The sequence below is a fragment of the Rhineura floridana genome, chromosome 11, assembly GCF_030035675.1.
Source record: "Rhineura floridana isolate rRhiFlo1 chromosome 11, rRhiFlo1.hap2, whole genome shotgun sequence".
Classification (NCBI taxonomy): Eukaryota; Metazoa; Chordata; class Lepidosauria; order Squamata; family Rhineuridae; genus Rhineura; species Rhineura floridana.
This window is the reverse complement of record NC_084490.1, coordinates 663327-677255: the sequence shown is the minus strand read 5'-3', so window position 1 is coordinate 677255 and position 13929 is coordinate 663327. Positions and strand designations below refer to the sequence as shown.

At 52.9% G+C, this 13929-nt stretch overlaps 1 protein-coding gene across 1 annotated transcript; it reads right to left on the bottom strand.

The window, feature by feature from the left end:
* Positions 1–206: 206 nt before the first annotated feature.
* ZMYND15 (zinc finger MYND-type containing 15) lies at positions 207–12686 on the bottom strand. Its single transcript, XM_061590247.1, has 13 exons — positions 12353–12686; positions 10627–10855; positions 9761–9916; positions 8359–8519; positions 8042–8197; positions 7465–7551; positions 7227–7343; positions 4979–5067; positions 3982–4083; positions 2814–2943; positions 2578–2636; positions 1088–1248; positions 207–421 (listed from the first exon to the last, which is right to left on the bottom strand). Exons 1-13 carry the CDS (start codon positions 12684–12686, stop codon positions 238–240), a joined length of 1965 nt encoding a protein of 654 aa, XP_061446231.1. The 3' UTR covers positions 207–237.
* Between the last annotated feature and the right edge of the window lie 1243 nt (positions 12687–13929).

The following is a 13929-nucleotide window of genomic DNA, read 5'->3' as shown; positions in this document are numbered from 1 at the left end:
GAGAGTTGTGCTGCTTTCAAAGTGGAAAGCGGGTCTTGTCCTCTGGGGAGACCTGAGCTGGTTGGCAGGGGAGTGCGTGCGCGTGCGCTTCAGCTACTTGGAAGCCGAAGGTGCCACCGTTTGTGTGGACTGTTGTGCAGTGCCCAGTTTGGTAAATGAGCACCAACGCATGATTTGCACACCTGCTCTTTATTATTTCCCATGTCTCTCCCCCACCCCCGCCCTGTCCCTGCCCCTTCACTTCCGCCGGCGCCCTGCTGCACGGATCTGCCTCTTCTCCTTGCGCCGGCTCCGGGCCGGCTCCGGTGGGTCCATGTTCCCATTGGCAGGCAGGGGCTGTGGGGGAGGGGCAGGAATCTGCCGATGACTGTTAGCTGAGGATGCTTTGTAGATCAGGTGGAAGATGAAGGCGTTGGAGTACCTGGCAGAAAAGGTGGTGGTGGAGGAGGAGGAGAGGGTGGAAATAATAAGAGGCAGGGCTCTCTCGCCGGTGGCTCCACATTTCTGTAATTCAGTCCCTAGAAATTTGTGTGGCTCCATCAGTCATTTTAAAACAAAATAACAAAACAAAGCAGCTTTAAAGGCTTTCTGATTTCACTTCTCCTTTGGCCTCATCTGCACTGTTCATTCCAAAAGGTGTTTTAGGGCTGAGGATTTTATTGGTGGTTATGTTTTATGGAGAACTGCAATGTGAAGGTAGGTTAGGAATCTTTTGGTGAAGAAGTAAATGAACACAGGCAAAGGGGGGGATTTGTGGGGGGGGCAGGAAGGGCGTTCCTAAAAGGAGGAGGAAGGGGCTGCAGGCGCTCAGGGTGGGGATGGGGGGAAGCCTTTCAGATGAAGGACGAAAGTGAGGAGGTCACCATACCAAGCTGTCCGCCACAGGCAAGCACGGGACACTGGCCAGAGATGGAAGGCTCACCCACATCAGGAGTATCCTGAGAGGCCTCTATAGCCACAGGGCGTGTGTGGCGGGGGGGGGCAGTGGGAGCGTGGCATTCAAAGTTATCTCTTTAGGACAGGCTTGGGAGGGGAGGTGTCAGGGTCAACTTAGCCAGAAACATGCTGCTACCCCCCAGGTACCCACCAAGGCATGGCGTTGTCGATGCCAGCTTGTCGGAAAGGTGAGCGGAAGGGGTTGATCTGGGCAGGGCTGGCGCTGCCCCCCGTTGCCATGGAGACAGCGGCCTCATCCACGGCACAGCTGTATTCGCTGCATTCGGTGAAGTAGGCTGGCACTCGGAGCGACTGTGAGGGGGAGAGAGAGACAGAGAGAGAGAAGAGGGGCAGCCTCTTCTCTCGCCCAGGAGGCAGTGTGGATAGGCTGCATCTCCCATCCATCCCATAACGGCATCTGTGATGGCTTCCTCTGACCTGGAACCATTCTGCATACGGGGGGGGGGGTCCCAGGAATGGTGGATGTGTTGTGATCAGATCTGGTACATTCATCTCACTCACATGCTTCCAACCTGATATTTCTCAGTATTGAAATTTTGCATTTAAAATGCAGGCTTTTTCTTTGTTTACCAAACAACTCTGTAGACTTGCTGATTTTTTTTAATCTTCCCCTTTCTGAATTGTCTGAATTCAACAGTATTTCTGTATTTTGGATGTTGTTTGGTTCTTTATTGTTTGTTTGTTTTGTCTCTTGATTTATTGTATTTATATATTGTGCTTGTTTTTATCTTTTTGTACACAGCCCAGAGAGCCTTCGGGCTTAGGGCGGTATGTAAATTAAACTAAATAATAATAATAACTGCAATCCTAAGTAATTTGGGATACTGTAAGATTTTTTATTCAACTTAGAAGACATTCCTTGACAAGTTCCCTCTCCCCCACACCCCCGGCAATTGTTTCACCTCTAGTCCCTTGCTTGGCACCGATCAGTTCTGACATCATACTGTGAACAGTGACAAAGGTCTGATGACATCACACCTCAAGAGTCAGGCTAGGGAATGAGATGATGTCATTGCTTTGGGGCTGGAGCAAAGGCAGGTTACTTGTGACATCATCATCATCTTCTCAGTGGTGGCCCCCGAATTATGGAATACTCTTCCTGATGAGGTACGCCTGGCGCCAACATTACTATCTTTTCGGCGCCAGGTAAAAACCTTTCTCTTCTCCCAGGCATTTTAGTATTTCAGTATTTTAATATTTTAGTAGTATTTAATTTTAACAGGTATTCCAGTATATGTATAAATATATATATGTTTTAAATTTTTTCAGATTTTAATGTATGTTTAAATTGTTGGATGTGTGGTTTTTAATTGTATATTGGATGTTTTATTTGTTGCGCACCGCCCAGAGAGCTCCGGCTATGGGCGGTATATAAATTTAATTAATAAATAATTAATAATAAATCATCATGGATGCTGAGGGAAACTGCAGTCACCAGCTGTCCTGTTGTCAAGGGGTGATGTCACAGTGATGTCACTGCTTAGAGGAGTTAGCGACACCCTTCTGTTCCGGCCACTTCCAGGGTTTCATGGGATGGAGGGGAAGGGGGGGCTGCTTGGGAGGGTATCGGGGTGACAAACTTTGTAAGTCCTTAGTGATGAGGGTGTGGGGTGCTCTTACCTGAAGTCGGGGTAGAGAACTCAGCCATGTTTCCTTGAGGGCGAACCCAGAGTTGAACCCTAAATGGAAGGAGGGGCATTATGTGGAGGCCTGCATCAGGATATAGACCTACACACCCTGTTGCTGCAATCCAGTCCCATCTGGCCTCTCTCTGGCCAAGGGGCCAAACCTATCGCTGCCCCACAGTGCAGGTGTGCGTGCATGCTGGTCATTTGCCTTCTCCCCTTTACTCTCACCAATGACCAGGTCTGGTTTGGGGGCTTGCAAGAGGTGGTACGGGCGGGCACTGAAGCCCAACTGCAGCTCACGGCGGCCCCCCTTGGATCTGGGGGCCAGCCCAGGCCGGACAGAAACACCTTGCTCCTCCTGCAGTCGGGGTGGGGTAAAAGAAGGGGGGAGGCAACACAAACAAAGGATGTCAGTCACAAAGAAGCCTCAATGCAGAAGTTAATTTATTTTATTTATTTATTATTTATTTTATTACACTTTTAAACCGCCCTATAGCAACATGCTCTCAGGGCGGTGTACAATATGATAAAACCACATTTAGAACCAACGAATGTGGATAAAACATGTAAGTATAAAAACACATTAAAACAGATTAAGACAAAAATAGAACTCACAACTAATTAACAATAACATTAAAATTAAAAAACAAAACTAAAACTAAAATGCCTGGGCAAAGAGGTAGGTCTTGACCTGGCGCCGAAAAGATATCAAAGAAGGCGCCAGGCGTATCTCGTCAGGGAGGGCATTCCATAATTCGGGGGCCACCACCGAGAAGGCCCTAGATCTCCGTTGTTACTCTCCCACTTCCTTCCCTCCCCAAACAAAAAGCTGGAGAGGACCCCCCCAGACGACTGGGGAGGGGGGGACCTTCCTGGGTCCCAGGTGCAAGGAGTGTGCCCCACCAAGGGCCAAAGGGTCTCTCAAGGAACCAAGAAGCAGGGGGGGATTGTGCTGCCTCAGAGCCTACAGGGCCAGATGCAGGCGTCCAACAGGTAGAGTCTGCAACGTGTGCCCTGCAAGCATCTTTCCGCTTCATTACTCCTTTGGGGATGCTTGTGCAGCGGTGGGGGGGCGGGGGGAAAGAGCTGGAGCATTCGCGGTATGAAAAGTTACAAGATTGCAGCTGGGCGTTACAGGGCAAGCACCGATTGGAAATGAAGCTGTATGTCTGTTCCAAAACACTTTGAAAGTGGGATCGTGTATAAGCAGCGCCCCAGAACCGTCATGAGCGCAAACCGTCCTGAATGCCCAACGGAAAGGCGGCGAGGAGGGGCCCAGCACTCCGCCAGGCACGGCTGGGGTTTGTCAAAGGGGGTGGGGGTGAGGGGCACATGAGTGCAATGTAAGAGGACCCCCTCCTCCCCCCCCGGCCCTCCCTCAGGCAGGACTCCTCACATCTCTCTGCAGGAGGAACTGCTGGCCGTCCAGTTCCGGGGGCAGCGTGTCGCCCACAAAGAGCAGCTCCAGCGACACGTGGGGGAGCAGGACAGACAGCTCCTGCAGCGGGGGTGGGGGGTGGAAGAATGAGGGAAGGGAGGAAGGGGATTCACGCAGCCTGAGCAAAAGCAATGGCCTTCCCTGGACCCCCTTCTGCCCATCCGCCAGACCCCCCTTGGGGTCTCCCCAGCGCCGCTCCTCACCCCCACCCACTTCCCACCCCCCACTAACAGCTTCAGGATCTCTCTGCCCCCCCACGCTGAACCATCCCCCCACATTCAGGCCCAATCATTGCAAGTGCTCCGCTTCCTCCCCCCAGCCAGCCAGCCGGCCGGCCGGCCTTACAAGCTTTTTTAAAACACCACCACCGATGCCTTTGACTGCCCAGGAGTCACTCACACTCGAGTCGCCACTCAGCCCTTACTGAGCTCCTGGGAAGAGCAGGACGGCTCAGGCCTCGTATCCCTCCCAGGGTACAAAGGGGAGTTGAAATGCATAGAGAAGGCCCTACATGCGAGCCCCATAAGTATCCACGAGCCCTACAGCACCACCAGCAGCAGCTACATCAGGCCAAGGGGGCCTGTCATCTAGTCCAGAGGCCTCAGTGGGGGAACAGAGCACAAGGGCTCCCCAGCTGAGGGCACCCAGAGGCTCCGGCTGCTGCTGCTGCTGCTGTTGCCACCTCTGACTCTGGAGGGAGCAGGCAGCCCTCATCACGATGTGCACAGCTGGGGTGCCACAAATGTAAACGTGCTTCATCCCGCATGAATGGCTGCCACAGACGTGTGCATGCCGCACTCACAGGGTGCACCGGCAAGGGCTGCACACTTCCCAGCTTCGTCTGGGGAATCCACGCCCAGGGATTCCTTGGCTGCTGAACCAACAGTGCCAGTCTGCAGCCCCCTCGACCATGCCCACCACCACCTCTGCCCTCCCTGGGAGTGCCTTCACCTACCCAGAAGACCATCAGGACCCCAAATTCTTTGCCTGCTTCCACCACGTGGATCTTGAGGGACTGTTTGTTTAAGATGTTCAGCTCGGGAACTGAAGGGAGTAGAAAAGAAGAGGTTGCTGCGAGTCACCAAGAAGATAAAGCATTTAAAAACACGTGCATTATCTATTGGCTTTAAAATGCTTGACATATCCTGCCTCATTCTACACACCCGGAAATTAACATTAAAACCACCCCAACGAGAGGAAGCTGCCTCAGACCAACTCGTCCCTGTTTCTCCATCGAACCCAGGGCTGGGGAACTTCTGCAGCCCTCCTCCAGATGTTGTGGGACTCCAACTCCCATCATCCCCCAGGACTGGCCAGGCTAGGAAGGCCTTCAGCAGGGCTCTCTTGCTTGTCTCATGCGCCCCCGCCCCCGTACAGGGAGATGCCTTGAAATTTGAACCTGAGACCTTCTGCCTCCAAGGCAGACACCCTTCCACAAGGGGGCTGAACTAGCTGACCCCAATTCAAATCTCACAGAGACTCTTCAGAGAGTCCTGCTGCTGCATCACAGAAGGATCTGTTTGTCTGGGGAGGGGGAACCTCCTCCCTTACTTTCCAAGGACAGAATAGCAGGGTCTTGGTGATGGTGAGAGGTGGTCCAGAGAGGCAGAGGGGCATGTGAATTAGGTAGCTGAATGGCAGGGGGAAGAGACAGGAAGCAGGAAGGGATGCAAAATGCCACATATTGGTTCAAAGTAACCCAGCCAATCCTTGGTTGCAATATATCTATATCTGTCTGAAACCCTGGAGAGCAGCTGCCAGTCCGTGTTGACAGTACTGAGCTAGATGGCTCGCCGGTCTGACTTGGTATAGCCAGGGGCTGCCACTGTAATTGCTGAGCTCAGCGTTCTCTTAGAGGAGGGGCACCCCAGTGCTCACCGCCTCCCTTAACTAGTGGGAGTGGGGGCTATGTATGACACCCCACTGCTGCTCTGAAGGCCTTTGGGATCTCTGGTGCCTTTGTAACTGCTAAGGCCACTGGCTATCCATTCCTTCTGTCAGGCAGACGGCGCCTTAGGCCACATTCACACCATACATATATTCCACTATGATTCCACTTTAAACAATCATGGTTTCCCCTAAAGAATCCTGGGAAGTGTAGTTTGTGAAGGGTGCTGAGAGTTATTAGGAGACCCCTATTCCCCTCACACAGCTGTAATTCCCAGAGTTCTCTGGGAAGAGGGGCTGACTGTTAAACCACTCTGCCAATTGTAGCTCTGTGAGAATAGGAGTCTCCTAACAACCCTCAGCAACTACACTTCCCAGGATTCTTTGGGGGAAGCCATGACTGTATGAAGTGCAATAATGGCGGAGTAAACGTGTGAATGCAGCCCTAGCAGCCCTGAGCAGTTGGCTGGTGTGGGCTTCCGCATCGGCAGGAGGCAAATGGCTGGGAGATGGGGAAGAAGAGCTCCCTTGAAGGGGAAGTGGGGAGCTGCAGGAGCGCTGAGCCATGCACACACCGCAGGGGGCCACTGAGCTCCGCTTTCTCTTCCTTGCAGTGGGAAAGAGAGCGTGTGAGTGTCACCACAGCTGCCGCAGCCGCCCTCTCTCCACCCCTTGGGGTTCCCCAGCGACTGGGATTCGGAGCCAGGCCACCTCCGATGCTGCAGGCAGAGCATGGCTGCTGGGGCCTGACACCACTGACAGTCTTATTCTTCTCCATCGATTTGTAGAATCCCCTTTTCAAGCACCACCTGCTGTTGTTGTTTCCTACTACATTTATATCCCACCCTTCCTCCAAAGAGCTGAAGGTGGCTTACCTGGTTCTCCCCCTCTCAATTTTGTCCTCACAACAACCCTGTGAGGTAGGTTAGCTGAGAGGCTGTGCCTGGCCTAAGGTCACCCAGTGCAAGCCTCATGAACCTACACAGGCCCCTCAGAAGAGCCCTGCCTGAAACAGCAGGATCAGGCCACAGGGCCCCCCATCTAGTCTGGCACCCTGTTCCCCCAGTAGCTAACCAGGAGCCCCAATGGGCCGCCCTGAGCGCAAGAGCAGAAGCCCTCTCCTGCCCTCCTCCTCCAGAGGAGGGAGAATACAGCCATAGTGGCTGGTAGGCGGCTGCTGTCGCACCACCTCCGTCCCCCACCCATCCCTGCTGAAGAGGGGATCTGATGTCCGCTCTGTTTGGGAATGTGAATAAACGCTCCCAGGGTGGGTTTGGGCAGAGATAAGGGAGGGGAGGGGGTGCCCCAATACTCACAGTGCTGAGGGGCCAGCTGGGTGATGATGTAGTATGTGGTAAGGGGGTAGCTCAGGATGACAGCCAGGGGGGCTCCGAGGGGCAGCCCCCGCCACTGGTAATATTCTTTCCATGAACCTATGGGGCAAATGACAAAAACTCATTGGGAGTCAGAGGGGGGGACCCGTCACTGTGCAGAAACGAGCACTCACAGGGACATGCAGAATGTGAGATCTCCCTCCCCAATTCCTCATCTCACCAAAGAACATCCGGGGCGTGGGGGGCTCTGGGGGGGCTGGTGGGAGAGCTGTCCCTCCTTCCGGTCGCAGCGCCTCAAAGGGGTTACCTGTGGGATAAGGAAAAAGCTGGTTGGGGGAGACATCAAGACCAGGGACTGGGGGGGTGGAGGCCAGCCCCACCATTGGGCAGAAGGAGGCGATCACCCCAGGTGGCGGATGCTGGTGGCAGCAGCCCCCCTCCCCCACAGCCGTTCCAAGGGAGAGGAGAGCTGTGGGTGCAACACAGCCTGGCATGCGGGTGGGACCCCTCAGCTCCACTCTGGCGAGTCCAAGGACCCTGCCCCATTGCCCCTGTGGAAGTCAAGCAACTGCCACCAGCCCAGGGACTGTCCGTGGAACTGGGGGAAGTGGGTGGGCCAGATTTGGGGGTGGGGGGAGAGCCAAATGTCTTCAACCAGCCAGCTCCCCACTGATTGCCTGAGGGGAGACAAAGAGAAGGCAAGGCTTCTGGGCACCATCACAACCCTACCTGCAGCCAGGGGGGGCAGGGGTTTCTGCGTTGACACCGCCTCCCCCCTCCTGCCCTTCCCCTCTCACCGCTTTGCAGGAAGGCCACCGGCTTCTCGGAGGCCCCCTGCAGTCCCACGCCGTAGTCGGGGGCTCTCACCAGCATACTCTCCCCAGCCCAGTAGCCCCGGGTCAGACCCCTGGCAGAGAGGAACCCCTCCTTGTTGAAGGTCTCGCTGGTCACCTCTGCAAAGGGAACAGGGAAGAAGAGACTCGCCTCGCTCGCTGTCCCCCTGGCATCTGACTCCCCCCATCGTGCTTCTAATGACCCCACCCCAGAACAGCCCCTCACCCCTCTTGCCAGGCTGAGCTGTGCTATGAGGTCCCCCCCCCAGTAGGCTCCCCACCTGCTGCAAAAGTGAAGGGCAAGTTGGCAAGCTCCCGAGTGTGATTCATGTACCCAGCCATGCGCTGGCACCAAAACTGGTGCCCGATGTCCTCGGGGCTGCGATTCCAGTCCATCTTGCGGCAGCGCTCAGAGCAATACAGGACAGCCCGGCAGTGCTGGCTGCAGGAACAGAGAAGAGCCAGTCAGGGTGGGTCGAGGGACGTGAAACAGGCAGCAGGCGAGAGAGTTGGGGGCCATGGGGGAACATGCAGAGTGTACATTTTTCAAAGGAGAATTAACTGTGCAAGAGAAAATTGCTGTAAACTGCCCAGAGAGCTTTGGCTATGGGGCGGTATATAAATGTAATAAATAAATAAATAAATAAATAGAATGGTGCAAGCAACGTTAGGAGAGAAAGCACCAATGTGTATGTGGGAGGGGGGGCTGAACCAGAAAGAGAGCCCCTTGGAAGTGTACAAATTGGGAGTGAAATGAGCAGGGCGGTTGTCACACCTCTGAGTGCACAATGGTGCCTGAAAGAGTGCAAGAGAAGAAGAGCGATAGAAAACACACTCTTGTGTCCCAGGGCGTGCAAGAGAGCCTGGGAAAGCACAAGAAAAATGGCAAGAATATGATTGTATAAAGGGGGAATTCTTAGAGGGCGCCTGGTGTGCTGCTGCCTGCGTCTCTCTGGCAAACAGAGGTGTGGTGCAAGAGTGAACAGCTGAAGAAGGAGACAACACGTGTTTGCACCATACTCCCCCCAGCGGTGTAGTTGTTCGGGGTCCCAGGGGGTGTTACACCCCTCACTGTTTTGGGAGCAAGGTCCCAGCAGGATCCCTGCATCTCCAGCATCATATGAGCCAATCAGCATGAAAGGGGAGTATGTTACCACTGAGAAGAGTCCCAATGAGTGTCAATTGCAAGTAAGCCTTTATTAGTTCCTACATCAAAAAGCCGAGACAAGTTGTGGAGAGTGAGAATTCTGTAACTGCAGAAGAAGAGACAGTGAGTCCTGGGGATAGCATCCCGTCTACATCATTAAGCAGTTTGGTAGCAGCAGGAGATAAATGTGTATACACTGAGTTCAGCCATTCAAGCTATATCTTGTGAGAGTGCAAAAGGACAGTCTGATGGTGACAATGACAGAGAAGCAGAAAGCAGTGTTCAGGCCTGGACAGAGTATTCTATAGTTTTAGAAGGCTGTATAAGCCTACACGGGAGGGTGAGGCCCTGCACTTCTCAATTTGCCACCATGCTACTGCTGACCCCCTCAAGATTTCTGAGTTTGTGTGTGGATGTAAGCACCACCAGGCGAACACCATCTTGCAAATATACACCAGAGCAATGGTTGTGATTTTGCGCATGGGGCTGCGTGTCCTAGGCACAAAGAAACCCATTTTGCGTGTGTGTGTGCTCACCATGCTGCGACTTGCCCCTCAAAGCTGTGCCGCTTGCAGACGTGGCAGGCTCGCACACGCGTGGTCGGGAATGTGAATGCTGGCTTTGGGCCCCAGCCCCTCATTGGCCCCTTGCTCATTTTCACGCCCAGCCTGGAAAGCAGTGACTCAAGGGACCTGCAAGGGGCAGGAACAGAGAAGAGGGAGTAGGAGGAGAGGGGCCGGGGGCCTATCCACAAGGACATCAGAAGAGGCCTCCAGCAGCAGCCGGCCAAGGGGGCCCCCATGGGGTCCAGTATCCTCTTCTCACAGTGGCTAACCAGATGCCTCAATGGGAAGCCCATAAGTAGCACTTGAGTGCAACAGAAACACATGAGGTGGGAGAGAAATTTGATTCAATTTGCATTTAAAGGTGACTCTGCCTAATTCATCCTTTGCAAAGCAATATGGAAGCTGCTACATAGGCACCCCCTCCCAATTCTGAAATATAATTCTCTAGCAAAGTAATGTGTACGAAAATACATGGACAAAGTGAGCATAAAAATGCATATATTAGTGAAAATAAAATACAAAAATGTATTATATTATGGAAAATAGAAATAATAGGGGAAATATGCTTTGCAAAAAGGCAGATATTAGGCAGAGTTGCATATAAAAATGTGCATATTCGGAGAGATTGACACTAAAATGCTGGAAAATTTTCATGAGGACTTTTTTAAAAAAATAGCAACCTGAGGTGGACATGTGGAGCATGGAACTTAGAGAGAAGCTGAACCTGAGACGTTTGCCCATCCGTCAGGAGCGCTCTGCCCACTTGTGAGTGACCCCTCCCAGCACCTGGCATCCAGAGGCCTCCCCCCCCTCTGTAGGCCCCCTTCCTCTCTCACTTGTGCAAGGCAGAGTCTCCCACGACGAGCAGCTTGGGCCGGCGGGGCTCCCCAGCCCCCAGTGGGCAGATCATGCTGTGGCAGAGAAGAGCAAAGGCGTGGGGCTCCAGGGGCACATGCCCCCCCACCGCAGCCCCCAAGGACCCCCCCAGCAAGAAGTCAAAGCCCATGATCGTGCCATGCTCATCCGTCACCAGCAGAAGGTGATCCACACGCCGAAGCAGTTGCCCTGCAAAAAAACAGGAGCGGGGGGAGGGGGAAAGCAAGGATTGGTTTGCTGTGAGGCCCAGATCTGCCCCACTTCCCCACCCAACCAAGGGCATGAGGTAAAAGAAATGGCAGAGAGTGGCCACTGAAATACGTTGGCTCTTTCCCAGTTGCCATGTGAATAATATGCTGCAATCCAAGCTTTAGGATGTCTCCCATTCAAGTGGGGGCACCAAAATGCATCCAGTTTTCTTGAGGAAGATTTGGCTGAAGAGTTGACTCCCTGGCCAGAAGGCAGGAGGGGAAAGGGTTTGGGTCCAGTGACTCTGCAGACAGAATATCCAGCACTGATGTAGCACAGCCTTCAGGGGCCTGATGCCCTGCAGATGTTTTGCACTACCACGGGAGCTGTAGTCCAAAACTTCTGGAGGGCACCAGCTTGAAGGCTCAGATACAGCCCCTCCTCCCTGCCCTAGGCAAACACCAGCCTTTCCTGGTTTACAAGCATTAATGTGTTAAAAAATGCCATGTTTACTTTAGTTTATTACATTTATCATTTCATACAGCCAAAAGGAGTCTTAAAGTGATTTACAAAAATTAGAAAATACAAAGTTACATAATAAAATTTCCATTAAAAACAACATAAATATGGTAAAAGAATTAATCTGAAATAAAAAACAAGAATATCCACCAAACACCAGATATACAGCCACTTAAAGCCATTCCATTTAATATTAATGCCTGTGAAAATAAAAAATTTTGGCTGATACCAAAAAGAGGGCAGATTCAGCGTGATGAGACCTTTCCTAGGCAGAGCATCCTGTAATGGGCATGCTCTACTCCAGAGGTCATAAATCTTTCTGGGAGAGTGGGCACATTGACAAAATGGCTGCCCTGGGATGTGGCATCACACAAAATGGCAGATGTGGGGGCATGCCATAGCACAAAATGGTTGCCACATCAAAAAGAACAGAAAAGGTCCTCAAAATGGTGTGGGTATACCCCCACGCACACATAGCTGCCCCCCATGAATGGGAAAAAGGCTCCTACATCAACCACTGCTGTGGTCAGTCACAGAGGGAAGATCTTTGCATCTCTCCTATGTTCAGAATAGGAGGGAGGCTGGATGTGCCCAATCCTGGCACCCAGGGAAATGTGGACATGTTTAAGGGGGCTTGTTTGATGTAGGAGTGTCTCTGTGATCCCGTGCAAACAGGAACTGAGCAAATGGTCTAAAGTGCATTGTGCATTTTTTAGGGGGTATCTACTGCAACTTTTTGCGGGAACAGTAGGAGGATATGTGGGGGCACGCTTGCGCCTGCTGGCACCACATTGACAGCCCTCACTGTTCTTGATTTGGGTATCTGAACTCTTCTCATAAAATATTCAACCAATGGGCCACCTTAGTTTTTAACAGGCCCATGTGCTGGACACTTTCCCTCCTCCTCAGGGGGAAAAAAGATATGACCCCTCCCAGCCTCTTCCTTGTGGGTCCTCTGCCCCATCCAGTGCCCTGTACCTGTCTCAGGTGTGGCATCCTCTTCCTCCTCGCCTGCGCCCACAAAGGTAATGAAGCGGTCCAGGTCCCGCAGTGCCAGGGCCTCCTCGCTGTAGAGGCGCCCACCCAGCTGCTGTCCTGGGTCAGTGACGGTGAAGGCCAAGGCTCTGTTGGGCAAGACATGCAAGACCCAGAGGGCTGGATCCAGGGGCAGGCGCAGGATGGAGCCTTCCTGCCGCTTGCGTCGCTCACTGCCATGGCGGCATGCCGAGTCCAGGAGGAACCGCCGGTACCAGCCAAAAAGCAGCTCGGCAAAGTCGAGGATCTCTGCCCGGTAGCCAGTGACAAACTCCATGTCTGCGGAGGAAGGAGTGGCAAGGCCAGGCCTTGATAAGCCATGGGAAGCACACACACACACACACTGCAACCCCCCCACCACAAAACCAGCCCTTAGCCCCAGAACCTCTTGGGCCAGTGGCCCCAGTGCCAGGGAAATAAGGGGGACTCTGAGCATACGCCAAGTACATGTCCCTCCATATATACCATTAGGGGTAAAGCCTTCCAGGATGGTAGGTCATTGGTTTCCAAATTCCAGGTTTCAGGCCTGTAAGCAGCCACCATGGCTGCATTATCTACCCCCCCCCCCAAAAAAAACCTCAATAGGGCTCCTGGGTGTGCCTCCCCAGTCAGTATCCCTGATATAAGCCAGTGTGGTGTAGAGCAGTGGTTCCCAACCTGGGGGCTGGGACCCCAGGGGGGCCGTGAAGTAATCCAGAGGGGGCCGTGCACAGTAAAGAAATGAATTATTTATTAATTTTTTTAAAAAGTCTTCACTCCCTCGACACTGTCTGCTTTCCACTGCCGCTGCAGATGACACCTCCCCCTTGCTCCAAACGAGAGGGGAGGCCTTTTGCTGAAGCGCCAGAGCATCTTTCAGGAGCACTAAGGGCATGCATCTGCCTATAAAATACACGGCATATGCCAAAGGAGGCTGAGGGTGGAGCTACCGGGAAGAAGAGGGGATTACTATCACTGATTCCCATCTCCTGAAAGAAGCAAGCCTGCAAAGAAAGGCTGCTTTCCCCCTTCCTTCCTGGCAGCCAGCCTGCCTCCCTGGGGGGAGGGGGTCACAATTTATTTTCAGCTTATAAAAGGGGTCCTGTGCTCATAAAGGTTGGGAACCACTGGTGCAGAGGTTAAGGTGCTGAACTATGACCTGGGAGGCCAGGGTTCGAATCCCCACACAGCCACGAAGCGCACTGGGTGGCCTTGGGCCAGTCACTGCCTCTTAGCCTCAGAGGGAGGCAATGGTAAACCCCCTCTGAATACCGCTTACCATGAAAACCCAATTCTGAGAGTCGCCATAAGTCAGGTCGACTGGAGGGCAGTCTGTTTCCATTTTCAACACTTCCTGCCAAGGAAGGCCTTTCCGGCTCCTGCCTGGACTGCTTTTAAGGGGGTGAGGGCAGTAAAGCTCTTTGTATTTCAGTCCACCTTCAGGTAACATGACGGCTTGTATTGTTAAACTGCCCTCTGTTTTAAATTGTAGTATTTTTTGTTGGTCTGGATTAGGATTTGTTTAAATTTGTAGATGAAAA

What these genes read in the sequence shown, in the direction of transcription:
- ZMYND15 (XM_061590247.1), bottom strand. Translation starts at nt 12,686, where the DNA reads ATGGAGTTTGTCACTGGCTACCGGGCAGAGATCCTCGACTTTGCCGAG. An exon ending in GGAGACTCTGCCTTGCACAA is followed by an intron (nt 9,917 to 10,626) that starts GTGAGAGAGGAA and finishes TGCCCCTTGCAG; the next exon opens with GTCCCTTGAGTCACTGCTTT. An exon ending in GCCCTTCACTTTTGCAGCAG is followed by an intron (nt 8,198 to 8,358) that starts GTGGGGAGCCTA and finishes TTCCCTTTGCAG; the next exon opens with AGGTGACCAGCGAGACCTTC.